The sequence below is a fragment of the Drosophila busckii genome, chromosome 2L (assembly GCF_011750605.1).
Source record: "Drosophila busckii strain San Diego stock center, stock number 13000-0081.31 chromosome 2L, ASM1175060v1, whole genome shotgun sequence".
In the NCBI taxonomy this organism is placed as follows: Eukaryota; Metazoa; Arthropoda; class Insecta; order Diptera; family Drosophilidae; genus Drosophila; species Drosophila busckii.
Window position 1 is genome coordinate 18,328,916 of NC_046604.1, and position 16,539 is coordinate 18,345,454.

The window sequence follows — 16,539 nt, forward strand, 5'->3', positions numbered from 1 at the left end:
AGTCTGCAGCTTCATGCAAGTTTGTTCATGTCATTAAGACAGCTTCAAATTATCTTATGGCGCTAATACGCGATCGACGCTTATTTTAGCAATCAACAAGTATTTCAAATATATCATCTTAATTTCATAATTTTGTTGTAAATTGAATAAATATTTACCTGTTAAGTTCAGCTTGGCAGTCGAATTATGAAACTTTTTACAGTTATTTGCAATCATTTGCCAAGATTTGCAAAAGATCATCAAATTGCATCACATCCCAAAATTTCACATAGTACGTCATAAATTTATAGATAATTACATAATTTACACTAAATCACTGTTATATTATAACATAAAAGCTACGAAAAGCTTATTTATATAGTTTTACAAGCTTTTTATTTATTTTTACACACATTTTGCGCGCCGCGCACTCACTAGCCCCGATAGACTGTGGCGGCAGCTCAATAAAAGCTTGCCAGATGGTTGAAAAGAGAATGAAGCTTGAAAATATATTTAAGCGGAATTGTTTTGTGTAACGACAATATGCAATGATCTTATTAGGCATTATGATACAATAGCTTAACATAAGTGATGCAAACAACAGTTTTACACAAATTAAATTCACACAAACCGCACGCGCACTCGTTGGTATTCGATTTAAATTAATCGCGATGCGTCCACACGTTTGAGTCGAACTCACACAAGTGAGACGATAGATCGCTTACAACAAAACAACAAAAACGATAGCACAAACATTTTCAACGGTTAAAGATAAGAGAGCGGGCTAAGTAGACAAAAGTGTAAATACACAACAGACGGTTGGTTACAAAAATATTATTGCTAAGCGAATGTGAGTATAAAAACAGGGGAATAACAAAAAGTGAATATACAAAATATTGTTTGTGATTGTTTTGTACATAAATAAGTGCTAGGCATTAATTGTGCAAAAGATAACGGTGAATGCAAAAGTGGTATGAGAAAAAAACAAGATTTAGTGCAGGCGGCATAGGCATAGCATAGTGGAGTTATTTCTTGTTTTCAGGTTCACTACCTGCTTCCGTTCTACTTAACTGGCCTTTTGTTTGATGCTCTTTGTTTTACTTCTCAGGAGTGCTGTGGAGTGGGCATGGACTAGTAGAGAGTATATGGCAAGCAAACAAGTTGTGTATTGTTGTGATTTTGTGTGTGTATATGTAGGAGAGGAGCAAAGAAATTTCAGGTGTTAAACAAAAACAAACCGAAAATTGCATCGCTATGTGCGTGACTGTCTATGAATGCTGATGTATACATATACATATGTAATATATAAATGTAAAATGTACAGCTGTATTATGCATTGCATCCGAACGGTGCTTGCGTGCGCTCTACGCTTGAGTTCGTTAAAGTTTATTAACCTGCCAGACGCTGGCGCTGTTGCTGCGATTTGGATTTAGATACACTTTTGGTCTAATTCTTGTTTTACTTGTTTCCTCAACACTTTCGTCTATTGCGTTGCAATATTTATTACTCTCATTCTCAAGCCAATACATAGGCCGAACTTTTGTATGTGTGTATATATCTAAGTGGAACAATGGACAGTCGGATTCCTTATTTACGTCCGTTAACTATGCCTGTAGGTAAATTTCCGGAATTAGTCGATGTCACGCAACTCACGTGTATTATTATTATGCGCACACACACACATGCATACATATATGTATATAAGGAAACTTCATAGCTCTGTGTTGTTGTTGTTATTTTTACCCTCAACAACCCACTAACCCCAACACGCTCAACACTCTTTGCCAACGGTCAATACGGTGGCACCCACAACAATGACGGCCTATAAAATATTTTACAGTGCCCCAAAATCATTGCATAATATTTGAAATAATTCTAAAAAATCTTTAATTTATTTTGGTTATATTATAAAAATATAAATTAGAAAATATTTATTGCTCTTAGCCAGCGGCTTCTTATCGATAAACTCATAAAAGTTTTGGTACTCTTCTAGTAATTTTATTGACTTTGGCATAAATTAACGCATTTGCTATATTACAAATAATTATGAAATCATTGGCAGTTTATTATTCATTGCTTGTTATCTGCTCATCATTCCCATAATAACGTAAATAACCAAAGGTGAAAAATAGATTACAAAATGCGATTATTTTTTTAAACATATTTTTATTTACTTTGCTTTTGTACTACTGTGCAGTAAACGGACCCATCGTGTGTTCATGTCTATTGACAAGGCGTTTTTATTGGTTTTGTCTACGCGAGTGGGTGGTTGGGTGCTAGTGGGTGTGTGTATGTATTTGATTAGGCCATTCTCGCGCCAGGTGCGACTGATGAACAGGTGAAGCTTTTCACTTCGGATTCATTTTTAGCACTTATTTATTTAAGCTGTCCAGCAGTATTAACCACTTTTACGCCGCTGACACAATTCCAAAGCGATCGATTTTATTGGAGCGCTACGTCTAATTTGTGTAGTAGTTTGTATAGAGTGATTTTAGCTGCTATTTTGCAATTGGATATTATGCTCGTTGGTCAAAGTAATTGGTACAGTAACCTCTTTCAATTAAAGAGTTCAAATGATGGGGTTGGGCACAGCAATGCTGAGAACTCAAAGTTTGTCTAACAATAAGAGCAGTACTTTAATTAAATAGAATTTATGTTTTGCTTTGCATGACAAATTCAAAATTAGAGTTCTATATATTCTTGTCTGCGCGTTATATCGATTTTTTTGGGCTGTTGCATTTAATGCACTATGCGTTTGGGAATGGGGACAGCTAACGCGTCCTTGTAACCAAAAGAAAGCACTCACCCGATTAGTGGCACTACCAATGATATATACATACACATAAGTATAATAACAAATAATGACGCGACAGAACTGGGGCAGCGTCAACTAAAGTGCAAAATGGTTAAATGCAAGCAAAACTCATTTGTATGTAAATATGCCATAACTGATGAATGTGTGTGTGTGTGTGTTAGTAACGCTGCAGTTGGTTAAGTGTATGTGCACCTGACAACTTTCACTGTGGGGGAGTTAATCCATGGCCAGACGCAGGGAGTTACGAAAGAGAACAAAGCAGATGGTCACAGCACAGAGAGTGGCCAAAGCGTTTGCGTGTCTGTGATTTAAGGGTTGGCTTCGAACTCTTATTTTAGTTAGTAGCCAACTGCATATTGATTATAACGCGTGCGTTTTTAATCTCAAACTAATTGTATTTATATTTGCAGCTCGACTTGAACTTTTGGCGCAAAAATGGCATCCGGCGGTTTGGCATGTGTCAAGTACATAACTTTCTTTTGCAATCTGCTGTTTGCGGTAAGTAAATATAAATATAATATAAAAATATAAACTAAACTCTTTGCTCTTCTAGCTAAGTGGAGTGCTCATCTTGATGGTGGGCGCCATGGTGCAGCTGAACTATGCGCACTACTCGAACTTTGTGAGTGATCACATTTGGACTGCGCCCATTATTCTGATGGTTGTGGGTGCTGCTGTTGCATTCATTTGTTTCCTGGGCTGCTGCGGCGCCTTGAAGGAGAACAGCTGCATGATCTTGAGCTTTGCCATTCTGGCGGTTATTATCTTTTTGCTGGAGATCGGTCTGGGCATTGCGGGCTACATCAAGCATTCGGGCTTGCAGGGTTTGATGGAGACGCAGTTCAATACGACCATGAAGCATTATAAGGAGCGCGACGATTATCGCGATGCCTGGACTCTGCTGCAAACCGAATTGGACTGCTGCGGCACCTATGGACCCAACGACTGGGAGACTGTATTCCAGAACAAGACACTGCCACCAGCCTGCTGCAAGGTCATCAATCTAAGCGAGGCCAAGGAGTGCACCACCATACATGCCGTTCAACAGGGCTGCATGCGCAAGCTGCTGGGCATACTCGACTCCAAGACATTGATCCTGGCTGGCGTAGTGCTTGCTGTAGCTGGCATACAGGTGAGCTTACATATATATCATGTGCTGCTTTATATTAATTGCAATTTATTTTACAGCTGCTCACTATACTCTTCGCCTGCTGTTTGTATCGTTCGTTTCGCCGGAGCTACGATCATGTTTAGGCTGCGCAGCGAGGATCCTCTGTGTCGTCTGTAAAGTGAACACTTTTTTGTAGTTTATTGTAGTAGCCGTAACTACGCGTTGCCGTCTTAAGAAAACCTTTTGTTTTTCATAAGCCCTAAATATATACTCAACACAATCTCAACACAATCACAATTGATTAGATCTGAAACGAAAACATTACCAACACACAATTTGTTATGACTATATGAATACTTTTAAAACTTTGTTAGTGTTTATTTACATGTTCCATATGTATATACATATCTCAATTTGCTGCATTGTTTGCAATTCTTTTATAATTTAATTCCAAAAGCATATCAGAGACATTCATCATCTATGACATTCGTATGAATGTTTGACTGATGCTTTAACATACAATCGCTCATCTGCTCAACCAATTCATCATTTCATCAATTTACAAAGTGTCCTTGTAACGAGTTTTTGATTAATATACCCTTTTTATACTGAGGCTTTGAATCCGATATAACCCACCATTTGATAATTGCTTAATTATATTATGCTCCTTCATTAGAAGCTACTTATTTTATTATATGTATCGCATATTAATATTACCACATTGTGTGAGACCAATTTATCTATATGTATGTCACACATTTATCTATAATTTACACACACATGCAAATACTCATACAATTACAATTACAATGCATATAAATATGAATTGAACTCGCAAACTGCGTGCACTCAAAATAATTTAATCGAATTTACAAGCAATTTGAATTAAAGCAGTGCATTTTTAAATTTGTAGCTTTAGTAAATGCGATTTTCTGGACGATCACAAAATATATAAACTAGACTTCATAAATAAATAAACTCAATACGTATAGCAAACTTTTATGTCACATGTATTTTGAAACGTGTATTTTCAGAACTTAATTGAATATGTTAGTGCAGCACTGAACAATTTTAATAAAGAAGCAATTTTAAATGGTACATAAGCAATTTTTTTTATTTTATTAACAACCGGTTGTCAATAGCAACTGTTAGCAATGTTTGTTCAATAACAAAACAAGCGCTGACATTGTTTGTTTAAAATACTAGTTCGTAAAGCTAGTGTACAATATATAACTTAAAATTGAATCTATAATATATACAAACTTAATTGAAATAATGTCGCAAGTGCTGGGCGCAGTTGCGCCGCGTAAGGAGGTGACAGGCTTGAAACGCATGACGCCCAAAGGATTGAGAGATTTGTGTAAAAAGGACAAACTCTATCAGACTCCGCGTCTCAATGATGTGCTCTATTTGCACTATCAAGGTGAGACTGCAAAACAATTAACAATTGCACTTTAATTTATACTTATTTATTGCTAGGCTATCAATACATTGAAAGCTTGGAGGAGTATACGGAGCTCAAGTGTTTATGGCTGGAGTGCAATGCTATATCCGAAATTGAAGGCTTGACACAGCAGAGCAAACTCAAGTGTCTCTTTCTACAAAATAATCTTATTAAGAAAATTGAAAATCTTGGACCATGTGCTGCACTGGATACGCTGAATCTCAGCTTTAATCACATACGCAAAATTGAAAATATTGGCAGCGATATTTTGCCTGTTTTGAATACGCTAAACATTTCCTCAAACTATTTGAAAGATAGCGAAAGCATTGCTCAGTTAGCTGAGTGCAAAAACTTATCCGTAGTGGATTTATCCAATAATCGCATTGATGACATTTTAGTTGTTAAGATATTTGAGCAAATGCCTTGCCTCAAAGTTTTGGTGCTACAAGGCAATCCTGTTGTATCTCGCTTGCCACAATATCGCAAGACTCTAATACTAGCTTGTGTAAGCAACAATTAATTAAGTAATTAACAACATTTATATTATTATTTTTTAATGCAGAAAGAGCTTACCTATCTAGACAGTCGTCCTGTGTTTCCACGCGATCGTTCTTGTGCTGAGGCTTGGTATTAATTTATTGTTTACGCTTATATAATTATTAATTATATATATTGCAGGAAAAAGGGCGGCTATGAAGCTGAGCGCAAGGAAAATCAGCGTTGGAATCGTGCTGAGCGCAAAAAAATGCGCGATAGTGTTAACTGTAAGGCAATGCATTTAATTTATGCAGCTAATAATATTAAACATTTTCTTTTAGATACCATCAAGCTCAGAAATAAACATTTGGCAGAGGATAAGCAGGAAAGTTTGTTAACCTCTACTGATTCCGAAGCAGAAAATGAAGTTGACATGCGTTCGGAGCAAAATCGTTTAAAATCAGCTATAGAGTATGGTTGTGTGGATGACATGTGGAACGAAGTTTCGGGCTCAGAGGCCAAATCAGCGTCATCTGATGAAGAAAATACGCGCCCCATAGTTGAGCAGTCAAGCAAGCATAGGCTAGCGCCTTTAGATGGACGCCCTAAGGTGTTGCATGAATCACAATATGATGATATGGATGAAGCAGCAAAGCAGCAGCTTGTAGAGGAAATTATAACAGAAGTGGCAGATGTGGGCGCAGCTGACAATATTGAAAGTATTAATATTGATAAAGAGTCTAAAATTGAAACTATCAAGCAGCCAGAAGGCAAGCGCTTAGTTATTGAGGAGGGCAGCTTTAATGATGTTAAAGAACAGTCTGAATTACCAGAGGCCAACATACATGATGAAATTAATGCGCTAATTGATAAGACAGTGTCTGAATTGCCTGTGCTGCAAATTGAAGCCAAGAATAAACAAATGGATTGTCCAGACTTGGATGAGAGTGATACCATCTCTGAAGATCCAACACTTGTAAACAGTGAGCCATCAATAGGCTTGGAAAATGATAGTGAAATAGGCTCAGGCTCAGATCTGGAGCAGTCATGTCAGGCCTTGGGTGCTGTAGCCCAAAGCTATGAAGAAAAAACCAATGAAGACTTAGTGAGACAGTCTATTGATAAAATGTACAATGATTTTGGCACTGAGATGTATGCAGAGCATGCAAAGCCACTTGGTGCTTTACTAGATGAAGGCACAACCGACTTTGAACTTAAACTTGATCTAAGCAGCGCAGATTATCCGCCGTTAATAGATAATGAAGAGTGTGCTACTGAGCGTACTAAGCGTAATACAACTGATAATGCAGTTAATATAGCAGAGGCAAATGCAAGAGCAGCCAATGATTTTGAATATCTAAGCTCAAACTTGGATAAGACTTTGGAAGCAGTAAGGCAACCCATAGAGCAGCTGCATGCCGAACCCAATAAAGACTCTGATGACAGTGATACTGCAGCACTAGATGATAAGGAATGCATTGAATTAATCACCACTGTGCGATCACGTCGCATAATAGAAGAGTTTACTGTGCGACGCGAGCGCATAAGCGACAGCAGCACTAAGTCAAAGGAAGAAAATGTAAATGAAAATGAAACAAGTGCAGCTCAGTCCATTGATAAAGAATTGAAATTAGAGCACATTGTAACTAAAGTAGCTGAAGCCGAATATAACTTTGCTAAAATACTGGATGAGGCCACTGATAATGTGCCGAAGCGTGTGTTTGGCGCTGGCTACGATAAGCCCAGCCACGATTGGCTTAATGAGGAGCGCTGGCGTCAGCTAAAAGTAAAGGACATGTTTGATGACTTGACTGAGGATGAATATGAGAACATTGTACCGCTTAGAGAACGTGAGCTCACAAGTGCTGAGCAGGCGCATGAAATTTGTGAACAAATGAATAAAAAGCTAGCAGAGGATGAAACTGATTTGCGCAATCTGCTGCAGCAGCTGGAGAACGAAAACGAAGCCTTGTATGCTATTTGTGATAATCTAGAGGCTGAAGATTTGGAGCCGCTGCCTGAGCCAGACACTGCCGATGTATGTCAATCAGTGCTGAATGGCATTATCGATGAGCTGCAATATCAGGAAGTTATAAATGCACAAAATATAAAAAGCTTTGACTTTGGACTCATTGAATCAGATGAAGAGTACAGCTACTCTGCTAATCCCAAAGTAGAGCGCATTGTGCCAGCTGAGCTGGAGGATCCTGCAGGCGGCAAAACGCTGCGTGAGTGTCTGGATACTTTTGGCGACTTCTATGGCTCACTTAGCGAGCGCGAGTATCAAAGCGGCAAACAGCGCAAACTATCAACAAGCTCTGAGAAAGTTACAGCAGCCAAGCAGCTATTAAAATCAAAAATGTTAGCCGAACTCAATGAAGACAATGTAGACGCTCAGCTAGCCAAACATGAGAAGAAAACTAAGCGACGAGCTGCAGCAATTGCAACGCGTTGTTATGAAAAACGCGAGCAATATGAAGATACACTTGAAGTTGTTGACGGGCGTTTGGTTATTGTTAAAAAGAGTACTGGAGATATAGAAGATTTGCCGCCGCCACCTGAGCTTATAAGCGATAGTGAGCTGTCTTCATCATCATCGTCGTCGTCGTCGTCTGCTGAGGATGATGACTATGAAACAGCCGAGGAGGAGTCACAGCACGTGCTTGAATCCGATGGGCTGCATGTGTCGCGTTTAACTACAACTCGCGCTCAGGGTCCAAAGTCTGAGCTGCCAGAGTCTGAAGTGTTTCATTCAATGAATCTTTGCATAACTGAAGACGCTGTAGAAGAAGAAACTGATGCTGAGCCAGAGTCAGAGTCAACAAATGAGTTTTTCTCACTGGAGGCCAAGTCAACATTTGATTCTTTGGATACGCAGTTTTTGGAAATGTTAGATCTGCAAAAGGTTATAGGCAACGATGGAGAAATAACAACTGATGGCATGCGTAACTATAATGAGCTGACTAAAGATGATGCAGAGCAAAGTGTTGTGCAGTCGCTTGAGGCTGATGAGGTTATAATAAATTTGGTTGAGCGGCAACATGCGCAGGAAGAACGCGAGCAAAAGCTGCAGGAAGCTAAAGAAGCACAGGAATTGCCTGTGAACAAATATAAGCTAGTGGAGTCTGATATATTTGGAGATATTGATGAAAACAAAACAAATCATTTGTCTATAGAAGCAGCAGCTGTGGAGGCTGAAACTATAGAAATAAATGCAAGTACAGTGGAGAATCAGTGCAATGTTTTAGAAAACGAAGACATTGAGCAAAAGTTGCCAAACGAGCAGCTTAATGCTGAAGAAAATATTGAAATTAAAGAAAATGTGCAAGCAATAGAATCTGATGATTTGGGCGCTGCAGCTGCTTTAGGCCCCATCAAGTTAACATTAGGTAGCTGCACTATATACGAGCGTGAAAGTCAAGTAGCAAATGAGAATATAGAAGCCAACCAGACTAAAACAACTGAAGCTAAAATTGAGCTAAGCAGTTTAAATGCTGCGAATGAAACTGAGCAGCAAATAGAAAAATCTAAATGCACAACTAGTGTTAAGCTAGTGTCTGAAACTGAAAATTTGGCAACGCAGCAACAAAATGCTGCTAATGATAAAGTTGATGATGATATATTGTCAGATGATTATACAGATTATGAATCTGATGAGTCTATTGCTGTGGTTGAGCCTCCCAAGCTGCCAGCTGGCGAGCTGATTGAACTTTGTGCCAATCAGTTTGAGGAAAGCTCCAAAGTTGATCGCGAATGCGACGAAGTTTTGCGTAAAGCGCTTTTTAATTTGCCTATAAAGCAGCAGAATTTCGAAATAAAAAAAATGGATGAAGATGAAACAGAAAATCAAGATTTACAAACAGTTGAGAACAGTCAGGATGAAACTAAAGTAAAATGTAAAATATGCGAAATTACAGATATAAATAATCAGTCAACTGAAGTTGGCGAACAAATTGTTAAGGTAATGGATGAAAATGATGAAGACGATGCTACAGATGCTTTTGGAGAGCTGCAAATGAATGCCAAACAGCAATGGGACAAACTATCCAAGAGGCTGCATGAATTTATAAGTGCAGATGATATGAAGTTGCTGGAAAAACAAGAATTTAAAGAGTCGGAGAACGAAGCTGATGACGACGATGAGGAGGAGGCAGAGCTTATGAAAGATTTGAGTGATTTACAAGCAGTAAATGTTGCATTGGATGGCAATATAGATATTAAAGCTGCAGGTGATTCAACAATGATAGAAACTGATGCAGAAAATATAGAAAACAAAGATAAAGATATGGAAGCCAAGTCGCCATCAAATGATAATCAAACTGCAAAGCCAACAATTAGGCTGGACTATTTTGAAGACCCCAATGTGGATGTGGATGCTGCAGACTTTGGCGTGGACAGTGTGCTAAAAACCGAAGAGATTGAATGCAATTTAGAAATACTCAACGAAGATGATGATACAGTTGTCAAAAATGTGAGCGTTAGCGCACAAGTGAAGTATGAATTTAAATAGTTTAAGTAGTTTGCTTTTTATAATTTAATAGTTCAAAATTTATTTTACATATCGTAATCTAAGCGCCAGTGTAAACAAAGCAAATAATGAATGAAAACAGAAAAAAGTAAATAAACGTACGAAAAGTCAAATATATGTAGTTTATAAACAAAGATTAGTTGGACTTAATTGGAACATTTTGCACCAGTTTAAACTGCTTTAAAACATTTATAGTGCAGTACTCGAACCGGTTTAGTTTGTTTGTTTTGCGCACTCGGGTTATCAGTGGTCAATAAAGAATTGTAGCAAAGATTAGCTATAAGCTTGCCTAGGGACTTTTGCTGGGATCAATGTAGTGTCATCAGCTGTGTACTGCGTGCTCTTAGCATAGAGACATAGCAGATTGCATAAGTCTGAAGCATAGATCAGTGATTTGCTAAAATGAGCAGCTAACAACAGCTAATCGCACCTGCAAAAGCAACAAATTATTTCATATCAGCAGCATTGCTGGGGGCAAATTGAGTTTAAAGATATTTTTATAAATGTAGCACAGTTGTAGACAAAAGTTTTGTGCCTAGATTGAACCAAATTGCATTAGCACAATGAGATAAGTGACCATAGCTGTAAAAATCTAAGCAAATTAAACATATAATATTAATATTATTTATATAGCGTGTTAGAACGTTAGACGCACCGACATGAGCAGACTGTAGTCAATGTCCATAAAGCCTTCAGCGCTTATAGCAAGCGCATCCTGCTCCACCTGCATGGTGAACTCGGCAAGCACCGAGTTATAAGCGTGTATAGCGGGCTCTCTAAGCCGCTGCGAAGTGCAGGCCAAGGCGCGCACATGGCTGCCAATGTGCATGTGCTGCAAAGCAAAATGAGTCACTGTTGGCAGTCACTGTTATGGACTCACCTGACGCCTGCAGTACTCGCCAGCGCGACAAAAGGCAAAGAGCAGCACGAGCAGCGGCACAAACGTCGATATGGTCATGTAGATAAAGACAAACGAGTAGATATCGGCCAGCACTAGCAGCGTCCAATAGATGTTCACCATGCTGTCCAAGAACATTACCACAAAGATGCACACAATGGACCAGCCATACAGCCCATTGAACTGCCCAAACAGCAGATACAGCTCCATATAGGCGCGCTTGCAGCTCAGCAGATACTCCAAGGAGCAGAGCTGCTCATACTTGGCGTCCAGTGCGCTGTTGGACTGCCGGCAATTGAGCACAGCCTGCAGACGCAGCTGCAGCTGCTCCACATGATAGCCCAGCAGCTCCACATAAACGAGCAGCAGCAGACACTGAAAGCGAATGATGAGCACGGAGCCCAGCGAGTACCAGAAGTAGCCAATGTAGTCAATGTGCTGCACAACATAAATCGAAGGCACAATGCTCAGCACATTGAGCAGCGCCAGCGCAAAGAATTTTACATAACTTGGCCAACCCAAATGCTTCAGCGTCTGCTGCAGTTCGCACTGAAAGCGAAGCCGCAAACACTTGAACTGCAAACACAAAGCGTAGTAGCGTCCATATTGACACATTGCCTGCAGCTCAATAACTAATTTAAAGCATAAACTAGAACATTAGAGAGTTAAGTGTGTGACTGCTCACCTGACATGGTGACAATTTGTGTAATGAACACAATGCAACTGACGAGCATAGAAACTAGCAGATCCTCCTCTGGCGGATCCTGCACTACAATATAGAATGCCACGCCTATGTGCAGCGCTATCAACGCAATCGTATAAATCTTTTGCAGTCGCTGCTGCAGACGCTGCTCCGCCCAAGGCACCAGCCCCAGTATAGCAAAGCATCGCAGATAACGTTGCAGCGCGTACAGCATGTTGCAAGTTTTAAAAGCAAGCTGCAACTAATTGCGTATACGCCATGCTAGCAATCGATTGCTAATTCAATTAAAATGCAAACTTTGCTATCTAGATGGCGTTTAATAAACAATTTAGCTTAATTGTCGCTCAAAACTTTCCATTTCTCCAGCCACAAAGTCAGGCCCACTTTTGCTGATCATGCTTATCAATAATTTCTACTGTGGCGCGCGCTTAGGCTTTACTCAGCTGATAAGGCAACACGCTTTATAGTCGCTAGCATTATTTAATTTCATTAATTCTTTATTATATTACATTTTGTGCAACTACTCGCATTGTCTTCTACAAATGTTGCCACACATGTCTCTAAAATTTATTACTAAGTTCATTTTCACTGTTTACATACTTTTTGCTGCAACTGTGCACGTTTCGAAACAGCAGTTTTCAGTCTCATTTTTTTACTTTTGTCATAATCAGCTGATAATATTTAATGCCTTAGGTATAAATACAACATACAAATGTTCGTCGAGATTCAGTTTATTAAAGTAGTTCGCTCGCATTGCTCGCATTAAAAACAAAGTGCGTGGCTGCTCAATCAAAATTCCAATAAAAAATTGATTAGATTATAAAGTCTAGTGCAGTGAAATTAATTGTGAAAGTGCATTACAGTGAAATAAAATGGCTGTTAGTATAAAATTGAATAGACTGGCAAGAGATTTTAGTTGAGCTTTAAAATAAGCTGGAATTTTAAACGTTACTAAAACTTAAATCAAAACCAACTGCGTGCTTAATTCATAAAATTAATTTGTGTAATAAATAATTGTGCTTTATGAATTTTAAATTTACTGCTTATATATCAAAAGCAAATTCTTGCAAAAAATAATTTGCATATAAAACATTTGCACATAAAAGTTTTAAATTAATTGGAATTGTTTGAAAAGATTCAAACTAATCTGCTAGCGAATAATATTTTTATTGTAGTTAATTATATTATTTGCCTATAAACTTAATACAATTTGTGCTGCAGAATTATTTATAAAATATTTCTGTTTATAGACGAATCTGCGCGTTGCAATAATTGGTCAGAGCAACTTTGCTGCGGATGTGCTGGAGCTGCTGCTGGAGCGTCCGCATGTGCAGGTTGTGGGTGTGTTCACCATACCCGACAAGGGCAGTCGCGAGGACATCTTGGCCAGCACGGCAGCCAGTCAGGGCATACCGGTGTTCAAGTTCGCCAGCTGGCGACGCAAGGGCGTGGCGCTGCCCGAAGTGCTGGAGCAGTACAGATCCGTGGGAGCGACGCTTAATGTGCTGCCCTACTGCTCACAATTTATACCCATGGAGGTGATTGATGGCGCCGCTCTGGGCAGCATTTGCTATCATCCATCGATATTGCCGCTGCATCGTGGAGCGAGCGCAATCAGCTGGACGCTCATTGAGGTGACATAAACTTTAAAGTCAGTTAAGCCTTAGCTAACCGTTTGAAATTGGCAGGGCGATGAGGTCGCTGGCTTTAGCATCTTTTGGGCTGACGATGGACTGGACACGGGTCCGCTGCTGCTGCAGCGTCAGTGCAATGTGGAGCCCACAGATACGCTGGACAGCATCTACAAGCGCTTCTTGTATCCCGAGGGTGTTAAAGCAATGGGCGTGGCTGTGGATATGGTAGCCAATGGCACAGCGCCGAAGATTACACAAACCGAAGTGGGCGCCAGCTATGATGCAGCCATGTTCAAGGCAGAGAATCAGCTGCTGAATCTGCAGCAGTCGGCGGCGCGCATTTGGCAATTTGTGCGTGGACTGGACTCTGTGCCAGGTGCCATTGCTGTGGTGCAGCATGCTGATGGCGTGGAGGAGCAGGTGCGCTTCTTTGGCGCGCATCTGTACTCAGCGGGACCGCTGAAGTCGTGCAAGCCGCTGCAGCTGCAGGGTCTGGCCAAGCCCGCCTGGGTGCATGACTCGGGACTGCTCATCGAGGGCAGCGATGGCGCCTTTGTTAACATACGCCGCATTAAGCGCGGCAGCAAGATGATCAATGCCTGCGATTGGTTCAAGCAGGCGCAGCACAAGCCCATCACAGACTTTAGCGAGGATGAGCTGGCCAAGCGGCAGCTGTTGAGTGGCATATGGCAGGCTATACTCAAGCAGCCAATTGAGGCAAGCACAGATTTCTTTGCTGCTGGCGCTGGCTCCATGGATGTTGTGCGTCTAGTGGAGGAAGTCAAAGAAGCATTCGATGTGCCGCTGGAGAACGAGCAAGTGTTCATGGCGCCAGTGTTTGAGGAGTTCTTCGAGCTGCTTGTGCTAAGTTTGCGCCAGGGCAGCGGCTTGACTGGCGGTCAGCAGCTGGAGTATGAAGGCTTCACGCTCAATGCCAACAAGCGTCAAATACGCGTGCCCACGCAACTCTTCATCAATGGACAGTTTGTGCCAGCGCAGGGCAACAAAACGCTGGACATTGTGAATCCCAGTGATGAGCAGCTGCTCTGCCAGGTGAGCTGTGCCAGCGCGCAGGATGTGGACAAGGCAGTGCAGTCGGCGCATGACGCTTTCTATGGCGCCTGGCGTCAGGTCTCGCCCAGGCAGCGTGGGCTGCTCATGCTGCGACTCGCAGAGCTGATGGAGCAGCACAAGGAGGAGCTGGCCACCATTGAGTCGGTGGACTCGGGCGCAGTCTACACGCTCGCGCTAAAGACACACATAGGCATGTCCATTGATGCTTGGCGCTACTTTGGCGGCTGGTGCGACAAGATTCAGGGCAGCACCATACCCGTGAATCCAGCGCGTCCCAATAATGTTTTGACTTTCACGCGCAAGGAGCCCATTGGCGTGTGTGGCCTGGTCACACCCTGGAACTATCCGCTGATGATGCTGTCCTGGAAAATGGCCGCCTGCATTGCCGCTGGCAACACCTGCCTGATCAAGCCCGCGCAGACTTGTCCGCTGACTGCGCTCAAGTTCGCCGAGCTCACAGTCAAGGCGGGCTTCCCACCTGGCGTCATCAATGTGCTGCCCGGTCAGGGCTCTGTCGCCGGTCAGGCCATAGCAGATCACACGCTGGTGCGCAAACTCGGCTTCACCGGCTCCACGCCCATTGGGCAGCATATAATGAAGTCCTGCGCTGACTCCAATCTCAAGAAGTGCTCGCTGGAGTTGGGCGGCAAGAGTCCGCTCATTATCTTTGCCGACTGTGATCTGGACAAGGCCGTCAAGCATGTAAGCAGCTTACACTTAATTTAGTTAATTTTCTTTAATATTTCCTTTTGTTTCCAGGGCATGTCCTCGGTGTTCTTCAACAAGGGCGAGAACTGCATTGCCGCTGGTCGTCTCTTTGTCGAGGATCGCATCCACGATGAGTTTGTGCGTCGCGTGCTCAAAGATCTGCGCACCATGGCCATAGGCGATCCACTCAATCGCTCCACTGCGCACGGACCGCAGAACCACAAGGCGCACTTCGACAAGCTGCTCGAGTTCTGCGAACGCGGCGTCAAGGAGGGCGCGACGCTCGTCTATGGCGGCTGCCGTGTGCCCAACATGAAGGGCTATTTCTTTACGCCCACTGTGTTCACAGATGTGCAGGATCATATGTTCATTGCACATGAGGAGTCCTTTGGCCCTATTATGATCATCTCCAAGTTCAATGGCAGCGACATCGACTCGGTCATGCAGCGCGCCAATCGCACGGAGTACGGCCTGGCCAGCGGCGTCTTCACCAAGGACATTAGCAAGGCGCTCAACTTTGCGGATCGCATTGAGGCGGGCACAGTGTTTGTCAATGTTTACAACAAAACGGATGTGGCTGCGCCCTTTGGCGGCTTCAAGCAGAGCGGCTTTGGCAAGGATCTGGGCCAGGAGGCGCTCAACGAGTATCTGAAGACCAAATGCGTTACCATTGAATACTGAAAAGACTTGAAACACTTAACTTACTTACACTTAAATGCTTAACTTTAATAAAAGTATCAACAGTTACGTATACTTAATATGCGTATCGCCTTAAAATGTTATTAAAAGCATACAGTATCTACTACTACTGTACAGTTAGAATAGAAAGAAAGACAGTTAGCATTACTCAGTAGCCATTTATTGTTATTCAATTATTTAAAATTTGCCATGAGTCAGTCAAGTTCGCTTTCATTAAATCACAGATTTTATTCGGCAAACTCTTTTATTTACAGCGCCGCAGCTAAACCATGGCTAACCATATAAAAATACACACATATGGGCTATATATATAATGGCATGAGCCAAACTAGCAGTTGCCAAGTGCTTAAATAAATGTCAGCCGGCTAAAACGGCAAGCCAGCAATAAAGAAGCCTGAGCTTAAGCACTTAACGAGTCGGCGTAGCGAAAGGGATGAGCATGCGGGCGGGGGCTATGGGGGGTGGTTGT

At 41.6% G+C, this 16,539-nt stretch overlaps 4 protein-coding genes across 4 annotated transcripts; 3 read left to right on the forward strand and 1 right to left on the reverse strand.

Moving 5' to 3' along the window:
• The first annotated feature begins 743 nt into the window (after positions 1-743).
• On the forward strand, positions 744-4,997 carry LOC108599050 (CD63 antigen). The gene is made up of 4 exons (XM_017985833.1): positions 744-829; positions 3,205-3,292; positions 3,348-3,926; positions 3,983-4,997. Exons 2-4 carry the CDS (start codon positions 3,230-3,232, stop codon positions 4,046-4,048), a joined length of 708 nt encoding a protein of 235 aa, XP_017841322.1. The 5' UTR covers positions 744-829; positions 3,205-3,229; the 3' UTR covers positions 4,049-4,997.
• A 151-nt stretch (positions 4,998-5,148) lies between these two features.
• On the forward strand, positions 5,149-10,467 carry LOC108608478 (dynein assembly factor 1, axonemal homolog). The gene is made up of 5 exons (XM_017999870.2): positions 5,149-5,328; positions 5,385-5,854; positions 5,912-5,976; positions 6,028-6,113; positions 6,168-10,467. The coding sequence occupies exons 1-5, from the start codon at positions 5,181-5,183 to the stop codon at positions 10,334-10,336; spliced, it is 4,938 nt and encodes a 1,645-aa protein (XP_017855359.1). The 5' UTR covers positions 5,149-5,180; the 3' UTR covers positions 10,337-10,467.
• Positions 10,468-10,889: 422 nt separating this feature from the next.
• LOC108607960 (putative gustatory receptor 39b) lies at positions 10,890-12,169 on the reverse strand. Its single transcript, XM_017999091.1, has 4 exons — positions 11,938-12,169; positions 11,235-11,884; positions 11,010-11,186; positions 10,890-10,946 (listed from the first exon to the last, which is right to left on the reverse strand). The coding sequence occupies exons 1-4, from the start codon at positions 12,167-12,169 to the stop codon at positions 10,890-10,892; spliced, it is 1,116 nt and encodes a 371-aa protein (XP_017854580.1).
• A 542-nt stretch (positions 12,170-12,711) lies between these two features.
• LOC108594531 (cytosolic 10-formyltetrahydrofolate dehydrogenase) lies at positions 12,712-16,276 on the forward strand. The gene is made up of 4 exons (XM_017979734.2): positions 12,712-12,833; positions 13,206-13,589; positions 13,644-15,365; positions 15,423-16,276. The coding sequence occupies exons 1-4, from the start codon at positions 12,828-12,830 to the stop codon at positions 16,050-16,052; spliced, it is 2,742 nt and encodes a 913-aa protein (XP_017835223.1). The 5' UTR covers positions 12,712-12,827; the 3' UTR covers positions 16,053-16,276.
• Positions 16,277-16,539: the final 263 nt, after the last annotated feature.

Excerpts from the sequence above, each read along its gene's own strand:
- LOC108599050 (XM_017985833.1), top strand. The coding sequence starts at position 3,230 with ATGGCATCCGGCGGTTTGGCATGTGTCAAGTACATAACTTTCTTTTGC. Across the intron at positions 3,293-3,347 it reads TTTGCAATCTGCTGTTTGCG|CTAAGTGGAGTGCTCATCTT; the intron begins GTAAGTAAATAT and ends TTGCTCTTCTAG. Across the intron at positions 3,927-3,982 it reads TTGCTGTAGCTGGCATACAG|CTGCTCACTATACTCTTCGC; the intron begins GTGAGCTTACAT and ends TTTATTTTACAG.
- LOC108608478 (XM_017999870.2), top strand. The coding sequence starts at position 5,181 with ATGTCGCAAGTGCTGGGCGCAGTTGCGCCGCGTAAGGAGGTGACAGGC. Across the intron at positions 5,329-5,384 it reads GCTCTATTTGCACTATCAAG|GCTATCAATACATTGAAAGC; the intron begins GTGAGACTGCAA and ends ATTTATTGCTAG. Across the intron at positions 5,855-5,911 it reads AGACTCTAATACTAGCTTGT|AAAGAGCTTACCTATCTAGA; the intron begins GTAAGCAACAAT and ends TTTTTAATGCAG.
- LOC108607960 (XM_017999091.1), bottom strand. The coding sequence starts at position 12,169 with ATGCTGTACGCGCTGCAACGTTATCTGCGATGCTTTGCTATACTGGGG. Across the intron at positions 11,885-11,937 it reads ACAAATTGTCACCATGTCAG|TTATTGAGCTGCAGGCAATG; the intron begins GTGAGCAGTCAC and ends GCTTTAAATTAG. Across the intron at positions 11,187-11,234 it reads GCGAGTACTGCAGGCGTCAG|CACATGCACATTGGCAGCCA; the intron begins GTGAGTCCATAA and ends TTTGCTTTGCAG.
- LOC108594531 (XM_017979734.2), top strand. Across the intron at positions 13,590-13,643 it reads TCAGCTGGACGCTCATTGAG|GGCGATGAGGTCGCTGGCTT; the intron begins GTGACATAAACT and ends TGAAATTGGCAG. Across the intron at positions 15,366-15,422 it reads TGGACAAGGCCGTCAAGCAT|GGCATGTCCTCGGTGTTCTT; the intron begins GTAAGCAGCTTA and ends TTTTGTTTCCAG.